General features: G+C 40.1%; 1 protein-coding gene across 2 annotated transcripts in view; it reads right to left on the reverse strand.

Annotated features, from left to right (window-relative positions):
• stard13b (StAR related lipid transfer domain containing 13b) overlaps nt 1-26,479 on the reverse strand; it is a 56,204-nt gene that overhangs the window by 26,032 nt on the left and 3,693 nt on the right. Inside the window, exons 2-4 of one of the 2 annotated variants that reach the window (XM_069161240.1) lie at nt 23,606-23,749; nt 21,948-22,094; nt 16,575-16,608 (exon numbers count right to left, since the gene is read on the reverse strand). In XM_069161240.1, coding sequence (XP_069017341.1) covers nt 16,575-16,608; nt 21,948-22,094; nt 23,606-23,749 — 325 coding nt within the window. Of the gene's footprint in view, nt 1-4,140; nt 4,265-16,574; nt 16,609-21,947; nt 22,095-23,605; nt 23,750-26,479 lie in introns of those variants that run through there. The other variant, XM_069161242.1, reaches the window with a different exon arrangement.

Below are 26,479 nucleotides of genomic sequence, written 5' to 3' on the forward strand. Positions count from 1 at the left end.
GTGTTTAGCTTTGTGCTGCATGCCACGAACAAATCTGCAGTCTGTCCTTTGAGTGGAGCGCTGGGACTCCAGCCCTTATCAGACTTGTTTCAACACGCCTCTGTCTGGGTTTCTGGGCTCAACTACTACACGACATGGCAACAGGAATCCAGACGCACATTACAGACACACAAACACACACCGAGGCTCTGCAAGAGGCTGGCCGGGTCGACAAAGTGGAGTTCAATGTTTATCGTAATTAAGACAATAAATGGTAAATAAATACCAAATAAAAATTTAGGAAAAAATTGAGAAGGAGGAAGTTTTTTTGAGCTAATATTGGGAGTGAATAGACTTCATATCGCATCCAATTCATAGTGGCACTATCATTATGATGCAAGAGCATTTCAGCCTACTAGTTTCCATTCTAACACTGAGCTTCAGCCATGATGTGATTACAAAAGCTAAACTTTTGTTCTGAATCAGCTTGAGGCCACTGAAGATGAGCTCGGGGGCAGCAGACGTTGCTCTGATGTGGTTTGATTCAGCAGCAGACACATGTAATGTGCACTGGGCAGTCCTGGTTCTGGTGTGGCTATGTTTCCTGTGGTTAAGGCTTAAGAATAGCCCGAGTGTGACAGAACCTTTCCACCCCATGAGCCAGCGAATGTCTGAATTGTGAGCTCAGGTCTGGATGTAAATCTTGCTTTTCATATTGCAACACCAGTTGAGCTGCATATCCAAATTGAATAGGTGGTTGGGTCTGTGCTGCACACTTTTGGACTCATTACAATTCTAAACTGTTGACTGTGGACTGTATGTAAAAATGGATGCGGTTTCCAGGTCTGACAAGAGAAGCCAAAATTGGCGTCATGAAAACCGTAAACACTGTTTTCAAAAACTGTCCTGACTCGTGGTGGGAAAACAGGAAGTGAACAGCAGTCTCCTGCACCCAAATCCACTGTTGTATCTACCATCAACCAAACCCACCTCCTCCTAATGAGGAAAAAGTCAGTATGTTGACGTCATCTGAACTGCATCACTTCTCCGGGACACCAGATTCTCTTATATAACCACTAGAAGTGACTGGGTTTTAATCAGCCCCTTGCACAAGAGAGGTATGAGTTCATTTTCTGGAGGAAGACAGTCTCTCCAAGAACTGACTAACAGAAGATAACCACTAAGACCACTCTCAAGTTTCCACGTAACCAGATTACTGAAACACCTGTAGGAGTTGTAATAGATGCCCCGTGCTGCAGGGCAAAACGTACAATCTTGTGGTAGGATTGCTCCACGCAGCGTAGTTGCAACAGCATCTGTATTATAAGTATAAACTGGTGACTGTTTTTTTTTTTAAAGATGAATGGTAAATAAAAAATAATTGATCTATGAGAGTTGAGAAATTGCTTCAACTCTATGTGAAACCCTTACACTGAGAAAAAATGTCAAGCATGTCTCCCTAAAATCAGTAAAAACGTTTTGATATGTCCGTATCTATATAACCAAGGACAGCTCACATGTATCAGTTTACTGCTACAGGTAATCTGTAAATAACATCCATTAATCACATAAAGCTCTCCACGTTTTTTTTATGTTTTTCTTCTGCAGTGACCTTCAACTCTCAAACTCACTGAGTGAGGCAGCTTTCCAGGCAGCTTCCATCCATCAGTGTTTGGCTGCAAATAGGTCACCTCCAGCAATGTGACACATACATTTCTTTTGAATTTGGCCAAATGCATCTCTGCTGAGCACAAACTGCGATGTCAGTGGCCAACGAAATCTTGGGCAAATCTAGAGGTTTCTCTCTGATTTATCTGTTTTGGAAAAGAAAAGGGGGGGAGGGGGTTTCCTGCTGTATGTCCCAAATATCACATTCGGTATGCGTACTGAATCACCATAATCTACATATAGAAAAAAAAGTCAAGAATATAAATTAATAAATAAATAAATTATAAATAATTATACCATTAATAGCTGGAAGGTAAAAAAAAAAATACTTCCATGCAACTTTCATGCAGGGATCAAAAAGGTAAAATGACATTCAAATCATTTTCCATCTGTCATCTGCTTGAGTCTGGTCTGTATATTTGTCCCCTCATCGTTCAGACTGTATATATCCAGCTGAAAGTCTCGGGACTGCAGAGGTGCATCACACATCGCTGAGATATACACTGTATATGGAGAAGAATGATTCAAAGATGAATGTGTCAAATATCCAGACATCACAGGACTCAGCTGCTGCATCAGGGACGAGCCTTTAGCGGGCTACACAACAGAGCCAAGCCAGTATCAAACTTCATGCACTAAATACACGACTGTGGGAAAGTTGAACAGCAGCTTCGAATCCTGTTAAACAGAGAGAGCACAACAGTGGGTTCTGACATATCACATAAAACATCTGGTCCCGATTTGTTTGACTTCAGCACTTAAACTCCGCCTGATGAAGACAAAGCTGCTCTGTAATTCATGCGGCTTTCCCACATGAGGCACTTGTGTGGCCAATCCACTGCACCGAGTGCTACACTGATGCAACTGCACAAAGGATTGACTTCAACACCTCATGCAACACTCTCAAGACCTTTTGATACAACCACTTCACCAGGGATCAACCTCCAAACCTTTAGTTTACTCTACAGGTCTCACTCAAATGCATCACAAAGTAGCTGAAAAAAAAAGCATTGTCTACACTGAGTTGAATATTTGAATCCACATGACATTTCTTTCAAAATAGCTGCATCAATGCATGATAGCGGATGTCTTGAGTGTCATTTTTTTATACACATTATACAATAAATAAAATGCTTGCTTTAAAAGACTTTACTGGGGAAAAATAAAGTTGGGTGTGACTGATCAGTCCTCGGCCGCACAACATGTCTTGTCATCCCGAGAGACAGCTGCATTTGTCCTCGGGTCAAAATGACCCGCAGCTGTGTTCAACCAAGTTCTATTTTATTTTTATATTTTTGGGGCTCATTGGTGACAATGAGGCTGTGAGGGTTATAATATAAAAATAAAATAGAACTTGGTTGAACACAGCTGCGGTTCATTTTGACCTGAGGACAACGGGAGGCTTAAGAGATTAAAGCAAATTTGTATAGACCATTTCATTGGAGTCCCATTGTCAGGAAACAGCTTGAGTTTATTTGCCGGCAGGTATCTGGATTATCAAATACAGCAATGAGAGATAAACTAGGTCTACACTATCTTAAAGGGAGTGACTGACAAGTGTGTGCAGTATTGTTACACTGTATATTACTAATGGAAAAGTGAAATTTTAAGACGAGACAACAAATTTTAGATCATATAATCAAAATATATTAATTATGTTCTTCCTAGACCAATAAAACGAGTTTCATTTATTATTATATTGTTTAAATTTGCTCTGAGCACAATTATATAATAATACATTAAACTAATTTTATTGGTCTATGAAGAGCATAATTAATATATTTAATATACAGTGTAACAATACTGCACATACTATTACATCACAAATCAAAAGGAAAAATTATCCAATTCTGTCCACTCTCACTCATCATTCATGGGCTTTCCATGTTGGATATGTGCAGAAAAATGACCAATCAGCGCCCCTCTGCGGCATTACGAGGCTTATGCAGATTTGTAACTGAGCAAGTTGGTGCTGAAAATGAACACTAGATGTTTTTTATCTGCACGTGTTAGAAGTTGATGACATTGTTCAAACGCTGTTTTTAGTTCACTCTACTCAAACTACAGATACCTTCAGTTCTATAACTACAAGAGTCACATTTTAATTTAAGGAAATTAAACCGGACCACATGCACACATTCAGTAATTTAACATCTACAGGTTTTAGGATAAAAATATATAAAAAATAGTATTGCTTACTCTAATTATTGGATGAATCATTGACATATCAGGAGAGGAAGAAAAAAAAAATCCACCAATAGCAAACCAAATTAGCAGCCTACCTCATTCCTACAGCATCCTACTTTGTCCAAATTGCATCTCTTGGTTTAATGCACACTACGGATTATGTCATTTTGATAAATGACCCCTCAAATTAAAAGTGACGCCGCAATTAAAAAAAAACCGGGTTGACCTCTGTTTTCGCGGTGGTGGGTAACGCTTCCCTACACTGCTTTCAGCGGGCTCCAGGTGCGCCTGGAGCGGGTTACTGACCTGCCAGTCTCCGCTCTCTGACATTCTTCCAGAGTAAATCCCAGGCTTTGGATGTGGAGCTCCGCAGCTGCTCGCTGAAAGACCGCCGCAGATTTAGTTTCGCTGAGTTTCTTTTAGAAGTCATCTTAAATCCTCCACTCCGACATAATAATAAAATCCTCCTGGTCCCACACAAACCTGTTAGAATCTGCTACACAAATTCACTTTTTCCCGGTTACCACCTTCCTACAACAGCCGTGAACGTGACTTTGGTGCCCGGACTTCAAACGAAGTTGTCAACATTTTGAGAGGAAAAAAATAAATATATTCCGCTCGGTTAGAAATCAATGAAACGAGTAAAGATAGGAAAGTGACAGTAAAGCACCAAGACAGGCTTTCACACTTCACACCAGATGTGTGCGTGTGTGTATGCGTGTGTATTTGTGTGTGTGTGTGTGTGTGTGAAACGATTCAAGCACAGCGAGCAAGACAGCCGTGACGGATTCACGTGCTGCAGGAAATATGGGAATTATCTGCCAGTTGAGCACATGATCCATCAAATAACACGGAAAATATGGCTGCAGGGGAGGAATAAAGAGCTTGGATGACTGATGGTAACAACAGATGGTCGCATTGCATAATTTTATAGTTTTGAATGGTGTATAATTATCATGTAGCTTATTGAATGAATATATATATATATGACTGAAGCATTTGTTTATTATTAAATGTCACACATTTTATGACCCAACTAACACAGTTTTGCAGCCATTTTATGATTTACCCCAGAGAGCATTCATTGCAGGTTTTCTTGACTTTGCAATGTTCTGTTAATAATATATTTTTTACAGATACGGTAGGATATGTGAACAGGACTCACCTGGAGAACCATTTTTGGAAAACAGAATGTATACAAAAAACCTTCCACCCTATCTTCAGTAACCTTCTTGGTAAAAGGAGAAACTTAACAAACCTGACATAGTAAGCATAAGTAATTCCAGGAAAAAGGTAACATTGAAAAAGACTAACAACAAGATAAGAATGTTAGCTGTTTAAAAACTGTCTACAGTTGCAAATAGCTGCAAATTACAGCTAATTTTGATGACCACAAAATACTGTATTAATGCTGTGATGTAGGACACATAAGCACAAGCCTTTAAAGTAGGATTTAGAGCTTTACGTAGAGCACCTGAAGGCATCACGAGCTGCAAACCATGCAACATCCCACCACCACAAATACACGCAGTGGACTACCCAAATGACACAATTCAAAACTGAGCAATCACATCTCACCTCATCATAATCCCCAAAACATTCAAACTAAACCACATTAAAAATAAATCAAAGCAACATTAGAAAAATTCTGCTATGAGGAATCATATGTCTGTGGTGACAAGTAAGAGCTTTACTATGATATGACTTGATATAATCCCAAATTATTATCTTTAAACTAATAATATAGTAAGACTTTTCCCTTGGTATTTTTACCTGCAGGCAGAATTTTTTATTTTTTTGTAGATGCTTCATATTTTGTCATTGACAAAGACCAATTTATCAACGATTATTAGGATTTTGACCTAATTTCACTCCAGGACGATGCTGTATATGATTTTAAAGCTTAACGAGAGTTCAGCGAGTTCTTCCCAGGTAGGTTAAAGTAGGTCAAACCTTGGATTCAGTTTCAGGACTATTTACTTTCGTTGTTACAAAAACTTGCACCACAAAGCCAGAGTAGAAAAAAGAAAAGAAAACTTCAGCTCAAGAACTAACATGATAAGGTCATCTATAAGGCTGCTGCTGCTGCTGCCTACAAGACAACAGCCTCAATAATCATACCATAATTATTTTAGGAATTTCCTCCTATTATTGTATGCCTATTCAGGCAGTGCATGACCTACGAACAGTGATATCATATCAGCCGAAATCATTTCTCAGTCACCAGCTGGGATTACTGTTATAACAGGTATAAATCCATTCTAAACACACAGAGTGACCAGTTGAAGATTGACAGTCTCTTAAATGAACAATCCTCTGACGACCTCAGTTTGCCCTCTCAGTATGAAGTGGAGGTAACATTACTTCATTTCAATAAAGAAACAGATCCCATTTGCCGCTGAGCACGACAGATGATTTACACATTATAGCGAGGTCACACAGACATCTCAGCACCAAAGGAGCGTGCAGACGAGGGGAGAATATTAATGAAGCGGCTCGGTTTTCCATTTGTTCTGTCCTGAAGTGAAATTATGTGCAGTCAGGAGGACCCGGAAACTGCAAGAAGGACACCCAGAAAACTGTGAAATACATATTAAATAAATAAAAATTTCAGTAAGCTGAAATACATATTTCAAGTTTCATGGCACAAACATCAAAGACTTTGTATGTGGCAAAACATCAAAAGTTTCTCATTCACAGTGACGGAAGTGAATAATACACAGCTTTCATCTGCAGTTGAATCTAAGTGAATTTGTTATTTTAAGATTTAACAAGTCACAGGAGTGAAACATATGTGAGAAAATACAAACGCTGTTTTGGGTCCAGCAGCACTGGCCGCCGGTGATCGGCATGTTGCTATTTTCAGCCCCATTTGTTCAGACCTCAGGGCTAAAATGCAGCTTGGAGGACATAAAATACACAGACACACATACTTGTCAAGACAACCTGTCTCATTTGATCCTGTGACTTTTCAAGAAGGGTCAGGGTTAGGTCGAGTCAAGCGCCTAGTTTTCCGCTGGTCATGTGAACCAGGAAGCCCACAGAGAGAAGGGTTGCATGTTAACGCATAAATTTAACACAAATATCAGGAGTCTATTAATGACCAAAAATAATACTGATGAGGAGAAGTTTTTCATAAATGACTCTTAAACAATCCTCAAAACGTCATCCTCCTAAATCTTCTGTGGATATGAATCAAAAACAGTATAATGAAGAAGGACAAGATGTTGATGTTGCAAACGAGGCATCAATCTACAGACCTAATGACTGACAAGGCGGTAATTGACAGACAGACATACAATACCGTCCCTGTCAGCCCCCAGGAGTAAAAGTGATGGAGGAAGCGCAACAGCAAGGTTCTGACCTCTCTCGACATGAATCACCAGAGATGTAAACACAGCCCACTGCAGCACCTCCCTCCTCTAAGAAAAAAAAAAAAACACTTGCACTATAAAGATGAACATTATCATAAGGATCATTGTGGCTAGACAATGACTTAGCCTCTGGAGTGGACCTTGGCAGTGGAAGTAATTGCAGATGCAAGGAAAGGAAACATCAGTCAGCTTGAGAATGTTTTCTCTTCGCTGACTCACCCACTTGTTTGTTTTGGCCGGGCAGCTATAATAAAGCGCCAGTTTTCCCGTTTTCCCCGAAACACTGGCCCATTTTCTGGGCTATCGTTTTGTCCACTCTCTTGCTGCTTCTTTCATAAACACATACAGATAAACACACACATGTTTAGTTGTGCGCAAGTTATTTTCATTTCAATGTGTGTGTGTGTGTGTGTGTGTGTGTGTGTGTGTGTGTGTGTGTGTGTGTGTGTGTGTGTGTGTGCGCGCGCGTGTGTGTGTGTGTGTGTGTGTTGTCAACGTCCATGCCCGGTGACTGATGTGGAATGCTGTCCCATAGCTGCAGTGGGAAAATCCCAGATGTGAGGAAACTGATTTCTCCTCAGTGAATGGGTCATGTTGTTGGCCAGGAGGTCTTACACCAGGCCCCCTTGAAATGTCTGGGAGATTGCACTTCTCAGCCTAATGGAAACAAGGCTCGGCGAGTGGAGAGAGCTCCCCTCCAACTCCACCCCGGCCCCTGAGGGCTCGTCCTAGGCATGTGCTATAAATTTCCTGACCATATATTCCCCAGTCGAGTTCATTTTTCCAGAGGAGCCACACATGTGGTGTATATCTGGGTTTAGATTATGTGGTTGGGGAAGGAGGAGCTGACTTTGGTCCCAATCCATTAAAGTGACCACTAATTCTGTTTTCTTAGAGGGCTGCCTGTTGTAACGTCATGGTTTCTTCCTGTAGTGAACGCTGTTCTTTAGGGAATCATTCCCAAATAGATGATCAATTATCACATCTATTAAAAAAAAAAAAAATAAATAAAAATGAAACATAAACTGCAGAATTTATATGTTTATCTACATCTTCTCATTGCAGTGGTTTGTTACACAACTTGACTTCTTGTATTAAACTACAACATTAAGTGAGGTGAAAATAGAAGAAACTCAAAAGTTGTTTTAAGTGTGTAGAAGTGAGAGCATGTAGGGGTCAAAGTTTGTATAAAGAGGCTTGAAGAATGTAAAACGGGCATGACAAGCGTACGTGGCCATTGTTTAATTGAATGACAAAGCATGTAATGCTGTCAGGTCTGAACGCGTTAAGGCTGCATTGCCCACAAAAATGCATGGGAAAACATTTACACCACTGTCCAGCACCTGGTTTCTATTAGCGCAATGAGGGTTTAATCACAGAGGTATATTTCTCCCTCGATCACTCTCACCCCCTCAATTTCTCTCCTTTTTTCTCAGAGTTAGCAAATGTAAAAAAAACTAATGTTTTATTGATTTTGAGTCATGTTTTATGGCTTTTTTCTCACCTCGGACTAATTCATATGGCCTTTGTGAAACGTGCATCAGGTTCAAAGCAATCACCAATAAATACAGCGGACAGGATAACTCTTTATGTATCACATCCCATGATACACTGGAGCATGACATGAGCCGCTATGAAACAAATTCAAACAGGAAGTTGATGTTTATATTTCCAGATGAGCATTGTCCCAAGAGAGAAACCTTAGTTGAGATTGAAAAAAAAAAAAAAGCCAGCTGCTTAAAATTAAACCTACAGTACGGAATTGTAGTCTCCTGTCCAGTGACAAATGTCTAACATCTATGTGAAGTCATTACAGTTTTGCTTCCAAAGCTGCTACTCATGATGGTGAAAAATAAAAGTTACACAAAACCTTTGAGAGAGTTCGCTCAGACCACATGTTTACAAAGTGGGTTAAAAACATGGAAAAATAAATCATGTTTAACTGCCGCCACCCTATGACAAAGATAACTGTGTCCTTTTATTTTTATCTCTCTCTCTCTCTCTCTCTCTCTCTCTCTCTCTCTCTCAGAAACATCAGGATATGAATGATACGTTTTATTAATGATAAAGTGTGGACTCACTGTATCAACCTAATCCATTGCCAACCCTTCTGCTCAACTCATCATCCGTGATAGGCTGGAACTACAGTGCAGGTATTGTTTTCAAACTAAGACACAAACAATTCCTGCTGGGCGCTTAAGTTTTAAAGCCGGTGTGCAGAGAGGATGCAGGAAGTCTGCTATTGCTCTTTGATTACTGAGCCAAATTGTTTAATCAGGTCTGAAACCACAAGAAAGCCGCGGTGCAACACTGCCCCGGGACAGAGCCTCTTTTAAACAGCACGCTGGCTTTTTTTGTTATCTGGGTACAGGTGGAAGTGAACAGCTCTGTAAATCTCCAGTGGCACGGCTACCCGCGGCCCTGCTTCAGCGCAGAAAGACACAACGTTTGGTGTGAGCCGTGCCACGCGCTCGGCCAACCTGAGGATGCTGCAGACGAGGGCTGCGGGCCCGGCGGAGGAGCAGACTTCTTGCCTCCCTGCAACATCTGGAATCTCTGTGGTTTATGTGGGAAATTTTGGGAGGCCAGTGAAAGAGCCAACGCAGTTATTGTATCCAAACCGACCCTGCGGAAATGTTCTTGGCTTGGAAACTGTGTGTGTACGCAGGAAAACTGAGGTATTACAAAGTGGAGCACCAGATTTGATAAAGCTTTGGATGAGGACGAAGTTATTGTTTGGATTCATTTCCAGCAAAGTGGTAAGCATTCACAGGAAAGGTAGATACACACAAAAGGAGATAGCAGGAGGTGAGTGTGTCGACTGTTCAGCCACTTATATCCTGGTGTGGGACCCTGAGGTAGTGTGGTCCTTCCTGGCTCATTACTTCCTAAATCTTGTTTCTGCCTTTCTTCTCAGTTGGCAGCTGAGTGCTGGACCAACCTGTTAGCTTTTGTGTTGCTTCACACACACACACTCTCTCACACACACACACACACACACACACACACACACACACACACACACACACAGTGATTGTCCTCTTACAACTGACACGGCTGCCCACGTTTCCTTCCACTTAGTTTACAAAATCCAGGCATAAATTCCTCGACACACAGAAAACAAAGTTGTTCCCCAAAGGATTTATTGATTGCTCCTTATCTAACTGCCAGTATGTGGGTGTAATTGGGAATCTGAACAATAAGCCTGAAATTATAGACTTAGAATTACATAGATACACACACAAATATTGCACAGTAATTGGATCAAATCAGATGATTTATGCCCAGGGATCATGGAAACTGGAGAACATGATGATTTCATTCAGTGTACGGGCCTTGAAGGCATTATTAAAGGATATTATGTGCCATTGCATGTGTGATAGCTACAATGATTGCAATGAAATTGTTGAAATTGCAATAAAAACGTGAAAAGATTTCAGAGCGGGTTAACCAGATAGTTCCCTAATGTTTTCACAACCTTGACAAATTACTGTGTATACAAAGAAAAGTCCAGAAATACTACCAGGCTTATTTTTTCCCCTCTCGCTTTCCCTGTCAAACAGCCGAGCTGGCCTCTGCACTCAGGAAACCACAAGTAATTTTCCATCTTTCCATGTGTGGAATTTTTCATGCACTCGTCATGCCAGCAGCACCCTTTATAGTCAGAGCTGCATCTACAAATGACGACTTGCTTGTAAATTTAGAACATGATGTCACTGATCTGGCACCTGTCAGGCAACGGGTAGACAGGGAGCAGAAATAACGGCACAATCTCGTGAAAATGAATTTTCAATGCAGCTTTAAATTAAGACGTTTCACAAAGTCCAGGTCTGTCAGTTAGAGCACATTCAAAATGTTTGGCTGTATTCAAACACTGCAAGGGAAAAATATGTGTTGTTGCCATTTCTCCGCAATATCAAAGCCACTTTTAAAAGAACACATATTCTTCAGGGCAAGACAGACTCAATGACACATCTTGTTTTGAACCAAGTTAAAAAATAAATCCTGTGATGTGTCCTAAAATTCCTTGTATTCCGATAATTTGACATTTTTGTTCCCTGTTTATCCAAGATTACACAAACCTGTTTTATAATCTGACTCTGTCTTTTCTATAGATAGTTCGATTATGACGTTTTTGAGACAGCGCTAATACAAATCGAGAAACCCTAAATATGTACAGCAGAGACATAAAAAAAGCCTCCACGAGTGTGTGCAATTCTTGAAAAATGGTAAAAAGAGCCCCTTTTTAAAAAAATGATCTATTCTTCGGCCTCCCCTTGAGAACAATGTGACACTTAGCTAAGTTTGGACCTTTACTATCACAACAAAAAAGACTTCGTAATAAAAACAGCAGTGAGGTCAGAGTGTAGCGGAGGCCAACGAATTACAACAAAGTTAACATTCCCTCCTACTGATCAAAACATCTGATTTTAATATTCACCCCACCAGCCCGCTTCTCTTGTATATGTTCTGATTAAAACTACGTAGGTGTCAGGCTATGTCATCCGTTCCTCGCTTTTTGCCACGAAGCTCTTGCGATGTGTATATCACAGTCCGTAACAGGTCTCCAGAGAGAGATTGCAGCTGTCTGAGGTCACAGTCGGCCTCCAGCAGCAGGCAGCGACCCTGGGTGAGACTGGAGCTCAGGGCACCGAGAACAGCTGAGGAACATGCAGGAGTCAAAAAAACAGATAAGACAACCCTGCTGTAACACATTAGTAGCCACGGACATTATATAATACCCATTGGTGATTCATCTATTGCTGGACTAGTGATTTATGATTGCAGTGTAAACATGGGGCCCCAAAGAGGACTCAGTTTACAGTGAGAAGGATTCTCATATTGTTCAGTCTCATACTGTGGGAGTCATGAGTAACGCTGGTAAATCGTTGTAGCTCTACTGTGCAATTAATCCAAATTATCAAGGCCTGTTTAAATGTTTTGTTTGTGCCAAGTGGAATTTAACAGGGAAGAGAACTCAACATTGTCATGTCAACTGTTTACTGTTAATCATGTATCAAAGAAAACATCTGTGATGATGTTTCATATAAATGAATTACATTTTTACATTCTGATATCTGGGTCCTGTACCACAATGAAAGTTCCATTTAGTCGGTCTCTCTCTGGGTAACCTGGCTTCACTGAGCCTAACATACGTGATCCTGAGTAATGGGCATCACAAAGTCAGTTACCTGCTGGCTCTGTAAATTGTAGGTTTTTCAATCCAGCAATGATCCAGCTGCGATCTTCGTCTCTCCTATGTGAGGAAATAAAAAGTTCACTGTTCTCTTGACCCGGTAGAAACTGATTAAAATTTTAAAAGTGCTTGATGATACAATTATCTGTAAAGTGTTTGCCATTTAAGTGAGCCCAAAAAAAACCAAATTAAATGCTTAGAGTTGTCATGTTGACATTTAAGGCGCAGCGATTGTTTCACATCAACTAAAAGCCTCGTTTTGATCCACCACCATTTGCCGTGTTAGTTTCTGCTTTAAACATTAATACAAACACAATATTTCCTGTATCCATTTCAAACTGAAAGCCTTCTGGCTCTTCAGCAGAGAAAAACCCTTCATTTCTTGACAAGCTTTTCAGTGTGAAATATTTGCAGGAATAACACTTTAGAGGAGTGATACAGAACAACAGCGGAAAACCACAGGATTATATTGTTGACTTTATTAAACTAAAGCGATGGAAATATACTTTACTAACTTTGTATGTAAACTTGCCATCGTGGAAACATTGGTTACACAACCTTAGAAAGGAGCCACAACTTAACTGTGCGCACACCTGCTCATGAACTTCAACAAATACTATTACACCTCTGACACTGATATACACTGTATATTATTTGGTGTCTATATGTCTCTCTCACAATTTGCCTGATTGCCTCTTATAGTCTAATAATCTGTGGGTTCAGTGTGCAGACAGTCTACTTCTACTTAACTAAATGTAGAACAGGATGGACACTCACCATCTATTTAGACAATCCCCTGCAGTTAACTTGCTCCCAATACAAGTTATATTTCAATGGGAACATTTTCTGTCAAAGGGCACAAGATTCACATCCCACACATTCACTACTTACTTCATCTCAGTCTCTCAGTCTGGAGCACCTGCCAAAGTCATTTATTTCACTTCCAAAGCATGTGGCTTGATTAGACAGAACTGAAATGAGAATTGATAAAGGCCCAAAGGCTGCATTTGGGAATCCATCACCAGGTGACGCTAACCACTGACTCAAAAGGGGAAGAAATAGCAAGACTGAAACACTCAAAACATCCTTTCTCTGGCTTTTCCCAAGAAGTCATTTACACCTTACAAATAGAAAGAAGTCTCCAAAGGGACTCATAGAGTTTCCTCTTTGTTTTTCTTATAATCAGCCGCAAGAGATTTCCACATTGAAAGTACATTAGCATATTTATTCAGAGAGGGGATCTGTGTAAATGCACACAGTCTGTTTGAAACCTCAGAGGCTGAGAGGGAAGCCTCAGCCTGACAGTTCTGGGCCAGAGAGTGCTGTTTAAGCCGTACTTGCGTTATTTTTCTTCAGCCTGGCATTCGGAAAGGTGATGTTTATCATAACAAAGCACATGACCTTGTATTTATGCAAGTTAAAAGTCACTGAGTTCTGCATAACTGCTTGTCCTTGGACCCTGTCACCCTCTCTGTGTGTCGATAAACTCTCCGCTGAAATTTGTGTTTTCCTGCCCACAAATACAATTACAAAATATACATTAGCTGTGCCCAAAATCCTGACCACGCCCTTTACAAAACCTTGTCTCCCTGCTATTAAATACATGTTTTAGTTGAGACTGATAAAGGCTGCTTCCTCCTCCTTATCTATACAGTTCTCTGACAGGAACCTGGCGGGATACACAGCTTTCAGCATTCGAGTGTTACGGCGGATTCATTAATTCAATGATTAATGTCAGTCAGCAGGGTTTTGAGGATGAACACAGTTGACCCCTCTCACCAGAGGAAGCCATTAATTAGAGACTGTAGGGGATAGATTTCAAGTTACACTGTGTGAGAAGGAATAAGGTACTCTTGGTTCATCATCTACTCGAGACTTGAAAAATGCTCCATAAACGTTGACTAATGCTTTCAGAAAATAAACATTTGAGATTGAGGATTAAGCTTCTTTTTTTTTCCCTCCTCCATAGACCAAATCTTCTCTGAGCATATCCATATGTACTTTTAGATTGGAGCTCTGGTTTTCTTTTCCGCCCCAGGAAAAACAAGGCACGTCACAAATGATCTTAAATAACAAAAATAATAATAACAACAAGTGGGAAGAGGTGGTTTTAGAATCTCTGCTCGCAATCAGAATTCAAGACTAATAAACGCAATGCAAAAATGAGTAAAATATTAACAACTGAGATAAAGGTGAATTGTTTTCAATACACAATTTGAAATGGATTAACTTTCTCTGTAAAGTCTTTAATGGCTTCCTACGTGTTACATGACAAGTGACGGCTGATAAAAAAAAATGGTGTGTGTATAGAAGTCATGCACGTATGAGCGTAAAACAAATACACTGAACATTTACAACACAAAATAGCAAGTTTTCTCACTGCTGGCTTTCTATTTTGGAACTGGACCCAAAGAATGTGCTTTCCCCTCCTGGACAATGTCAATTTAATGAGGTGGACAGAGTTGTTATGGTGGACGCTGAGAACCATCTGGCCGTCTCGTATTTGTGTCTTAAAAGAGGTTTCCGCAGTCCAGCTGTAAAATACAACCAGGGAATATCACACCTAATGCGTCCTGACTCTCTGCCAGCTTTGTCTTTTTTACATTATCATTCTCAAAGTCATTTTATTGTTGGATTCAGTTTGAAACAATTTGTAGATTTCATTTACTTCATGACAAAATAAAGTTGACAGTGCCACCGTGTCTGGGCAGGTTTATATCAGCCAAAATAACCACCTAAAATATGTATTCATAAATGTAATAGAAGTGAACATCCTAGCTGTGTTGGTAAATTTGTTGATGTTATTCACCGTGGTCTCGCACTCAGGTTTCCAAGAATTACCATGACATGCGATTGGTCAGAGCACAAATTTCATACATGCCAGCGGACCACACATTAGTTAACTGCTTCATAAAAATGACACGGAATATTTCCAGACCACAATGTCCACTTGTGCAGTACCATCATGTACAACTGAGGTCATGTGAGAATGCAACCTGAGTCTAAAATGGCATCTATCCAAATCCCGCAGCTGCCCCCCAAGGGCCACATCACACCAGGCCAAATATTTCCCCTCAGCAAAAGAGAAACAATGATCTGGCACGCTGCCTAATTTTAACTGCGTCCCTCCAAGAGACCAATATATGAAAGGCCTTTAAAATAAGAGACTGTGCATATGGACATTCTCGAGACACCGGCTGGGAGGGAGGGAGCAGACACCTGTGGCCATCAGTCTTGTTAACATTGTCTGGGGCCTGAGCGATGCCCCCATGCAGGCACAGCAGCATCAGCCAGCTTGGAGATTTTTCTAATGTGCCAGACAGAAAACAACGATTCGATGACAGTACACTGACTGCAGAGCGAGACTGAAGGCTCCTTCAAGATCAACTGAATGAGACATAAAGTTCTAAGTTATCCAAGATAGATATGTGTGTGTGTGTGTGTGTGTGTGTGTGTGTGTGTGTGTGTGTGTGTGTGTGTGTGTGTGTGTGTGTGTGTGTGTGTGTGTGTGTGTGTGTGTGTGTGTGTGTGTGTGTAAAAGAAAATAACTTCCACAGTGTCCGATCCTTTTCCTATACCATTTCTAATTGTTATTTCAGGGCAGAGTAAGCAAAAATGATGTCATGTACAAGAGGATCTGCTGCTCCTCAACCTAAATCTTTTCTCAGTGACTCAAAGCAAACAGAAATGGGAAAGAGAGATCGGGCACCCTGAAATCAGTGCTAAGTCTGCATTTTCTGGATGTTTCCTTTCAGTTCTATTGTTTTTAAATGTTATTATCTTTTACATTCAATGCAATAAAGTGCAAATACGCTGGGGAAAGTGTGCTGATATCCACAAGATGAGCATTTCTTGAGCTTTCCAACATCCATTTAGTCATCTATTTTCTCTGCAAACTTTTTATGGCCACTGGGTGCTATCCCAGCATGCACCTAGCAGGGAGGAAGACCAACACCCTGGATGGGTTACCTCTCCATCACAAGCTCAAGACAGACAAAAGACACACTTTCCACTCAACCTGAAGTGCATGTGTGTCGAAATATGCACTTAGATAAAGGATTAGAGATACATATTGGCTTCTTTTTATGTGAATGGTTTAAGAGTGCAGCGAAAGCCTTTTACATCAAAAGCTGAGGGGAAACACAAAAAAAGAAAAAATAATATCTTACCTGCACCTGCTGCATTGGTCATCTTATTGAACATCTGCAAGACAGAGGAAAATAGCAACAGATCAGTAACTGTATTAAGTTGCTATATACTCATCAATAGGTTTTGGACAGCTGGAACCATGAAACACGGATATCTCAGTGATAACAAATAAAATTACTTTGGTTTTTACTTGAATTTAGATCAACTTTAAAAGCTAAAAAAAAAATCTGTCCCCATTTTTTGGCTGTGAAAAGCAGCAAGAGACACACACCCAGTTCGTAGGACTCAGGAATAGAGGATGTCTCCCTGTTTAATTCAATCACAGCGATCACTGCTGTGATGACAAAGTCAATAAAAACTGGCCACAGCATCAATGGTGGCATGATACAGCACTTATTAACTCAGAGGCTGATATGTTGCTCATTACTGCCCTCAGTAATCTGTTGTCGCTGCAGTGGTGAGAACTCTGGAATCAAGAAAAACCAACAGGTGCTCAACATCTGAAGAAAAGTCTTTTATTAGATACTTTCTTTTGGATACTGCAGTAAGTTTCGGAAAAGTGACGTATGTTTGTATTAGCGGAAAAGAAAAGAGGTGATAATACATGTTACTTGTCACTGCCAAAAAACAATAGATGACTATAGGCTTTATACTTACTTAAAACGGTGGGAAATAGAGGTCCATGATTTGAATTTGTAATTTGTTCGTGAATAAAATGACTGCAGAGGCCAAAGGACTTGAAATCTTTTCCTGGTCTGAACTAGTCAGGATGGCTTCCTCTCTCTTGCCCAACTCTTTCCTCTATTTCCCCTCTGTGGCCCACTGGTCTGATTTATGCGCTTGTTTTCTTGCCCCGTTTCCACATTTCTCCCTGGCAGAGACTAAATGCTGCAGAAACTCCCAAGATGGCCTTCTGCAATACTGTTGACCCTCCAACATGACTGTCAGTTGGCGTTCAGCTCATGTTGCGCTAAATTCTATCAACATATCTGCAAAGGCTTTTATAGTTAAACCGGCCTAAAGACACGGAGTTAGTCTTGTAATGCATGTTTCAGACGGGCCGTGGGCCCACAGTGCTGTCATGGCAACAGAAACGCTTGCAGTGTAAAGAAGCACTTGGCTGGATCAGCAACCTATGTGGCTGCAACTTTACTGTGACAGCAAAAACAACCTGATTGGCTGGATTAAACAGGTGTTTTTTTTGTAAACTAGCAGTTTTTGTTAAAATGCTGTTTGACACTTTAAGCACACAGCAAATGGGGTCAATGGACAGCGGGCATAATTTATTCAGATGAGTAATACGATTTAAAGTGGGGAGGGAATCACAGCCAACAGATTCCTGGCAGGTTTCAGCCTTGAACTACCAGGGTTACCCATGTAGCTCTAGGGTCAACAAGCTTGACCGCTCAGTTACCTCTAAGCACAAAAATCCCAACTCTCTGAGAGAAGCAGGGAAACAAGTAAAATACAAAAACAAGTCATAAAAGTACGACTCATACCCTTATGTGTGTATTTTTACCTCTGTTTAAACATAGAAGACTTGAGCGGGGCCTCTGAAAACGTATGTATCCGACATTATTGACTGTGAAATTTGGCACAGTCTGGCAGAATTTCATCGCATATCTAAACCCTTCTGTAACAGAGTTCAAAGACTGGTTTTAATGTACAGACACAAGCACGGCCAACATATCTCTGTAAATGCATTGGTTCTGAAAAGTTAGTCTCTGCAGACCAGCTTGAGACCCAGATTCAGAAATAAATTAAAGAATTAGCTCTGCAAAACAAGAGGCGGAGCCCCAAAGGAAATGGACCAATTTGACAAGGCTTCAAAGACCTGAACACATCACTCACTCTCTTTGAGCATTTCATCTTGGCATATCTCAAGAGCTGACCCACTTTAAAACACACATCGCCCCAGTTTAGGCCAATCATGGTCAGATGGTCGACACATGTCAAAGGTTACAGGTCAGAAAAAGTGACATCGTCCACAGAGAAGCAGCGCTGTGTCCCTTTCAGGACTGTTGTCAGAGGGAAAACTTCCCCTTCGCTTGCACCAACAAGGATGTTTATATGGAGTGACAGATCTGTGTGGGTGAATGATAGGTGCTGGTCCAGCACAAATGACAAGTCAACAGTGCAGTTACAGCACCGGTCAGTCCGAATGACAGGCCAGCATGTCCTCTGCATGCCCGTTTCCGTCAACAGCAATTAAAAGTAGGAATCTTCAACCCAAATACATCTCCATCTACCAAAAATAGAACGCAGCAAACAGCTGGCCTCAACTGGATCCTGTGATGAACAGTGAGGTCAAGTTAACCACTACATACATAAATACTGTTAGGGCTGCCACGAACTAATGTTTTGATTATTGACTCATCTTGTAATTATCTTTTCAATTATTAACTGATTATTTGGTCTGTTAGAAAACATGAAAATGCCCTTAAAAGGTTTTTCAGAGAGCAAGATTATGTTTTCAGAAAGCTTGTTTTGTCTGACCAACAGTTCAAAACGCAAATATTTAATTTACAACGACAGAAAAGAAGAAAAGCAGTAAATGATTTTGTTTGCGAAGGTGCAAGCAGCAAACGTTTGATATTTCAGTTTTCAAATTTTGTATCAATTGGCAATTAAAATAATGAACAGCCTTTCAGCATTAAATACAGTTTGTGAAAATAACTGTTAAAGAAGTCATAAGATAGTAGTAAAGCTCAAATTGCATTTTAAAGCAACTTAAATTTTCTCCTGCAAGACACAGTTTAATTTGTTATATTTAAAGGAGTTGAGCAGAGTTACAAACAGTTGAAGTTTACCCTCTACTGCTTTCAAATGCTTCAAAATTAACAAAAAATGAAGACAAAGAAATTATAAAAGCCAGAAATAATCAGTGGCTTTTTTCTGTAGGTGACAAGTTTATATTTTTGCAAAATACCAAAAAAATTATTATCACAAATATTGGCATGTCTACTGGTGTGTTTAGAAATATTAGTGATATAAATAACAAAGTATCCTAATACAGTAACTTGATTCTTGCAATGCAGCAAAATACCATCTACTCATAGTCACTGTCTCAGTGATGATATGAGGAATAAATAAACAGATAAATATTAAACAGATATGTATCCACCTCCAAAGAGACATGACCTTTATCACCACCGAAGACATTCCTGCTAAGAGGAACTCCGCCTGCATGTGCAGCAGATTGAGGGAGATATGAGGTGCATTCCAGTTTTTAGAGATCAGACAGACAGACGGGGAGTCCGCAACCTTTACCAGATACTTCCATGAAACACCTTTTCAGTCAAGGCGTAACTACCTGTTCGAGCAGCGTGTACAATCTAACACATTCAGCTAGTATGTTTAGGCTCGGATTCAGACTGCATCAGATTCTCGCTCCCTGCTGTCAGACATTTTATATGGAATCCACAGTTATGTTACGTAAAACAGAACGGGGGGAGCAAAGAGGAAAAATCTTTCCACATGTGAAATGCTGCTGACATGTCATTTTATCTGTTTCCATAAACTTTGCAGGATCACATTGAAAACAAGGAAGGAAAGACCTTTTTCTTTCTTTTTTTTGGTTAGCTGGTGGAGGTTTTTTGATAACCATGGATGGGGAACTACGGCTAACTGTATACCTAGCCTTTACGCTAAACTAAGCTGAGCTAACTGACTGCTGGCTGGTCCTCCAAATGTACCAAACAGACTTGCAAGTGATATCAACCTTCCCATATAATAATCATCACAGAAGTGAATGAGCATATTTTCCAAAATGTTAAGCCATTCCGTTGAACTTGAAGCGCCGAAGATTTCCTATACTGATTTTCAACCTGCTCGGCTTTCCTTGCAGGAAATGGTCAGGTTCAAGGCATCACTTGGTCCTTCAAATCTCCTCCTAATCTAATGCTAATAAGAATATCCAGCTTTGTGGTTTATATGCAAAATGCATTGTTTTATGTTTTGAAAAAAATAACTGGAAACAAAATTACAACTCAAACTATCGAAGACCCTAAAGCACATCACCTCTGAAAAACATGTGATCTCATTATACTCAAGGTTACACTGCAGCCAAAATACTCTTGTCTGTAACATATGTGAACATTCCCAGCTGTCCTGAAAGCCAAATTTTAAACACTGCTGCTGTCATTTTCAAGAGGTAGTTATGGGTTCCACAGAGGAGACAGGTGGCATCTCCTCTGTGAACCACTCTTTCATTTGAAGTACCCTGTCGCGCCAATGGATAAAATAATGTTCAAATCTCAGCAGTCTAAAAATGTCACACCCTGCTGTGGTTTCTTGTTGAAGCTAAACAAAATGAAACATGTCAAGATCCTAGACTTATATCATAACAAGAAATTACTCAATAATACTGGAAAGTGTATTAACAGTATTTGACTATTCTTTTCCTCATTGTGGGTTGTTTACCAAGACGTTGCATAAGAGCCATCAAGAAAGCACAAAGAACAAGCTGAAAGGCTTTGGATATAAACCCGCCCAGCATTCTGCAAATCGCTCAGTTGTCTGTTTCTTTTAGGGCAGCTGAATAGTGACATTTATATACTTTGTCCAGCAGAAGTGAGTCCTGCTTCTCTCTCATTGCCTAAACTGACCTTATTCCCAGCGCAAACACCAAATATTTACAGATATATAGAGAGAAGAGCAGGTGCACAGAGGTGAATTTAAAAAGATCACATGCCTACTGATGGACTTTTCTTTAAAAAAAAAAAAGAAAAAAAAAAGAGTGTGCTATTGTAATGTTTTCTTTTTACCTTTATTTTTAAACACTGTGATCAAGGCATGGGCTCAAATATGGGATTGTAAAAGGTATTTTTGAAATTGTATTCATTAAAGAAATGAAAGAAAAGTTTATAAAATATATTTTGGATGATAAATTAATAAATTTGTACCAATCACTTTGTATTTTTTACCTTCAGTCCATCGTGTAAAACAACTTTGGATCTTACTGATGATGCATTGTACAACATCTTTTCAGTATGGCTAAAACATAACCTAAAAAGCACGATTAAATTTCCATGTGATTATTTTTGGATAAAATAATCCAAGTTTGAATGTTCTAGATATGTGCAAGATAAGAGCTCATTTAGGCGGACAGAAAGTTGATATTTCTCAGCTCCAGACAGACAAGAACTTTGAATTAACATGAAGAAATACTTTGCATACTGCTTTGTGGAAACAGGTCATGGCAGTCACCCAAAAAAGCCAAAGCCAGATCTGAGCTGAAAAAAAGAAAACGTTGCAGACTGGAATGAATTTAGCAGCTTACAGCCTTAAACAAGAAGGTTTGAATAACAGCTCGTAACAGGTTTGCATGTATAACAGCTCTAACTGAAACTGCCGGGTGGTCGCAGGAAGCTGGGACTCTTAGAGAAACTTACCGTCTTCTTGGTTCTTGCTCTTGTTCCCACTGAGGAGCTGCGAGGAGCAGAAGATGTGTCTCGGCTCTGACATTCCTCTCTGTCCGGTCTTTGGAGAACTTGGTCGTTCAGGGTTTGGTTCAGTGTGGACTTGGAAACAGCACCCCACTGCAACAACATCACAACAACAATCAAGACTGGGTCGGTCTCTGTCTGGCCGAACAGCCAAGGACAGGATGGGCTCAACGGTGGCCAGGGGAAAAGAAAACAAGAGGCTGAGGTCAGTGTCCGGGGAAGTGAAATCTTCACTCTGGATTCAGTCTGACAGAGGCACACAAAGGAGCCTGTATGTGTGGATCGTCTTTTGAGAGGACAGAGATTGTGACCTTGTCAGATATCCCAGTAAAGATGTCTTGTCTTGCCCAGTCGCATGTCATTAGTTAAAGCAAGTAACAGTGAATGCCTGGAATGGTTATGCAGATGCCTGGAAGGCATGCAAGCCTCTCTCAACCATTCCTAATGGACCAAATCATACAAACTCCCTTCCAATACAACAGCCCCTCTGTGCAGTACATACATAGGGGGCCCAAAAGAGAACTGTTGTTCCTGAATGCTAACTCTACTGGGATATTTCATGAAGCACGCCACCAGGAGAAGGGCCTTTTTTGGAGTTGCGTGGCCCAAAATGCAACGTCAAAACCACAATAGATGTCTGTTCCTGCTGCAGCCTTCTGACTGTAGATCTCAGTATCACATCTAACAGCGACAGACCTACATCATAAAACAGACTAAATGGCAAAGAGATACTTCAAAATGGCCCGACAAGGCTGATAGTGTCAAAGACTATATGCCATGCAGTGGAACTATTAGTTGGAACCGTTTTCTTCTTTTTCTAGTTCAATGATTTGCCATTTTATATTGCTTGATATTATATATGGTGTTTTAAATGTATTTTTTATTGATGTGCTTTATTATATTTGCATGTTTGTACTTTTAAATGTATTGGTTGCTTAATATTTGAATACATGTTAACTTCCTGTTGCTGGACATGTGACGTTTTACCATTGAATACTGTATCTTTTATCTTTTGATAGACGTTGCATTTAACCGGTTGGACACGAGGGTGTAGCTGTAGGAACCAGTAGCACGGCTGGAGGGAGGGACCAGACCTCCAGAAAACAGAAATAAGGATAGAGGTATTTACATTGTATGCCCATATCTCACAAGCTACACAATTGACAAGAGATCAATAAACCATTTCTCCTTTCACATACTGGGTTTATTGGTTTCTGTTGCTTAATTTGAAAGAGCTTGTTTCAATCTGAATTTCATGTTCAACACTTTTAAAAACAGGACATACAATTTGGAATACTTGCTACTTACAGGTCTGAATAATGACCTGGGTTTATCTCTCCGCAGACTAAATTGATTTAGGGAAGGTTAAAAAGCATGACCAAGTATGCAGCATGCCCTTCACAGGAATGTGTACATGACCAACAGACCAACAGTGCACATACCATAACATACTGAAGGTGGAAGTGCTGCAGAGCACGTGGAGGTTTTTAACACACTGTACATTCTGTTAATTCTCTGTATATCCAAATATCGGACCAACCCCTTGCAATTAAATAATTTTGCGACAATAGTTGTGATGTCAGACTGTGCGAACACACTCTCACCTGTGTCTTGCGGGGGGTGCAGGGTGTGTCGGAGGGGGACGAGCTGGCACTCAGAGCCTCCTCAATGTCCAGATTAAGCTGGTCCAGTTTCCTCATCAGCTGGCTCATTGACTCCGACCAGGGAGACTTGACCTGTGGAGACTCCTATGGAGAATCAAGGAAGCACTCAGATAAGAAAAGACAAGCTACCCATTCTACCATATACAGTAGCATAGTTATATATTGGGAAATTAATACTCTTTTCATCATATTATTAAAAAAATTTTTGGCTGTCATTTCTAAATTAGTATATTTTAACGACAATCATTAATTATTGTTTGATCTTTTTCTTTTGTTCTTTAATTATTTTACCACCGTTTTTTCTGTTCTATCAAAACTCTAAATGCATGTTTGCATCCTAAGTGTTGCAAGCAGCAACAGCAATTATACAATTAAAAATGGCTCCCTTATTTGGTCTTATCAACTACATATACAGATTGTGCAAAATCTGCAAATGCACAATTTTACATAGGCTACACAAGGTAGACACAGGGGACATTCATTTAAGGGTAATGTCAAAGTGAGATGCTGCTTGATGTAATAATTAAATATAAATCAAAAATAAATTCTTAATCAGATTTCCAAACCTACAGTAAAAGTCATTGAAGTCAGGGTTATAGGTCAAGTCCAGTAATTGCCATCATCCTTGCTACTTATTCAAGTTTCAACATAAGGTGAGAGCCTCTGTCACTTTACCACACTGCCCTGAACTCAAAAACAGTTCCAGACAAACCCCAAAAAGTATCTTGTAAATTGCAGATGCTACATCAGTGGACTGCATCGCTGCCACACATGGAAATGTGATCTCCTTAACAGTGTCTCAGAGTGAAAGAACAAAGGAGGAGGGTTCCAGACATGTGTGCCATGTAGAGCATGATTGACTACCCTAAGCGGGCTTTCACTACTCCCCAGACACACGGTGTATATAAATAGACAATCCTCACCCAGACAGGAGCTGTGTCTGAGGATCTGGAGGTCCAGCCTCATAAATTAGGCGGATACACCTCAGTCATAAAAACACAATTTGTCATTGTTTTTCTGTAATCTGGCTGAAATATCAGACGTTTTGTTTCTTGCCTGTAATCAAGGAACAAATGCAACACACTCCTCAACAGCGCTGCTGTGTGCAATCTGTGTGGAGGAGTGGATTTTTGGGAGGATTTCTCTCACGGATCAATGCAAAGTTTACAGGTCCTCAAGGAATCTCGTTACTGCAAGATGTCTGTTCAGACTGTATTCCAGCCAGGAGCACAGAGAAATTTGAGTAGAGCTGTAATTTTCAGTGAAATTTCCTTTGAATTCACCAAGGTTACTCTGATAGTGTATCCAAGAAGTGTCCATGATTACATTTGAATGACGCTGTATCATACCGGCTCCATCGAGGCTTTCGATGCTGCTCAAACTGGTATTTTTTTTGTTGAAAACAACTGACAGAAATAAAAGAATGTATTCTCACACACACACACAAAAGATAGCAATGTCTGTGTTTCTCTTGTCAGTGGTACATTAATGTTGATTGACTGCAGCTTGAAATGAAAGTTTGAAATGACCTACAAATACAGTTAGGTTCAAAGACATGATCAATATCAAGCGCTGCCACACGTTGTCGGTTGAAAACTAAAAGCTGCAGCAGAGCCTGTTGTCAGTCATATTTGAATTCAGTCATCTTTCTTTAACATCAAAAGCCTCTGGATGCACAATTGTTTCACTGAAGTCACTTTCTCACTCAATGTTCTGATGGGAAACTCCCAAACATGTCTTGGACTGGGCATGGTTCCTGCCCAAAGAGCTTTGATCAACTTTTTTTAAGTTTTGAAACAAATATGACGCTTGTTTTACCATTTTCATTGACTGTGGTTTGACGGAAAATGTACCAAAATAAGAAAAGAAAAATCTGTCTGAAAAGTCCAAATGAGGACAAACCACCCTTGTGACCTCTTTTAAGAGTCACATTGCAGACCGTAGACTGTTTACTCCCAGTGAAAGAAATACAATTCAGTTGAAGAAATCCAAACAATCTTTAGTTACATACATCCCGTAATTACCTAATATTTTGTCATAGACGTATGTCAGTAATATGCATTTTCACAGTGGTGATTATGAACCTGTTGAATGATACGAGCTTGTTTCCCACAAGCTGCAAATCATTCAGCACATCTAAATTGTATTGCAAAAATAAATGCCCCGACAAACTTATATTATGTTGCATTCTTCCTAAATTGAGAGGAATTAAGAGACCAGACACCATTCAGTCAGTTGACCACCCAGGGTCAGCTGACTGACTCAGCACAGGGAGAAAGCGTCTCCTTCCACTCGATCTCCAAGGAATGACCTAAATCCGGCCAATCCCCTGCTGACCTCTGAGGCCTGAGGGATCACCGAGGGTCACCAAGAGGAAAAAATAAAGCTTCCCTCCTCTGCTATGTCTGTCTTTCAAGTCTGACCAGAGAATATAAAATGTTTGACACATGGATGTTTTGACAGCTCAATCCTCTGTGTCTCTCTCACAAATAAAAGGAATCTCATACTTAAACATCCACTCCAGAAAACAGAAACCAGACATCACAAGCTTCATCTTGTCATGGCTAACCCTGCAGCTACCCCTGCAATTAGTGAGACAAGAATGATGGAGATGAATCCTTGCTTGAATGTTCCTCTTTATGTAAGCTACTATTTTGAAGAAATACGCACATATTCCTAGAAAACCCTCCCATATACTCTTGCAGTTTCAGTTTGTGTCTTTCCAATATATTCTCCAGATTTAAAAGAAGACACTTTCCTATCAGTCATGTAAGAAATATGATTATATAAACTGTGAACATTCATGCATTTGGA

This window comes from Embiotoca jacksoni, unplaced genomic scaffold (assembly GCF_022577435.1).
Source record: "Embiotoca jacksoni isolate LCO1_2020_lvr unplaced genomic scaffold, fEmbJac1.0.p SCAF_28, whole genome shotgun sequence".
NCBI classification, from domain to species: Eukaryota; Metazoa; Chordata; class Actinopteri; family Embiotocidae; genus Embiotoca; species Embiotoca jacksoni.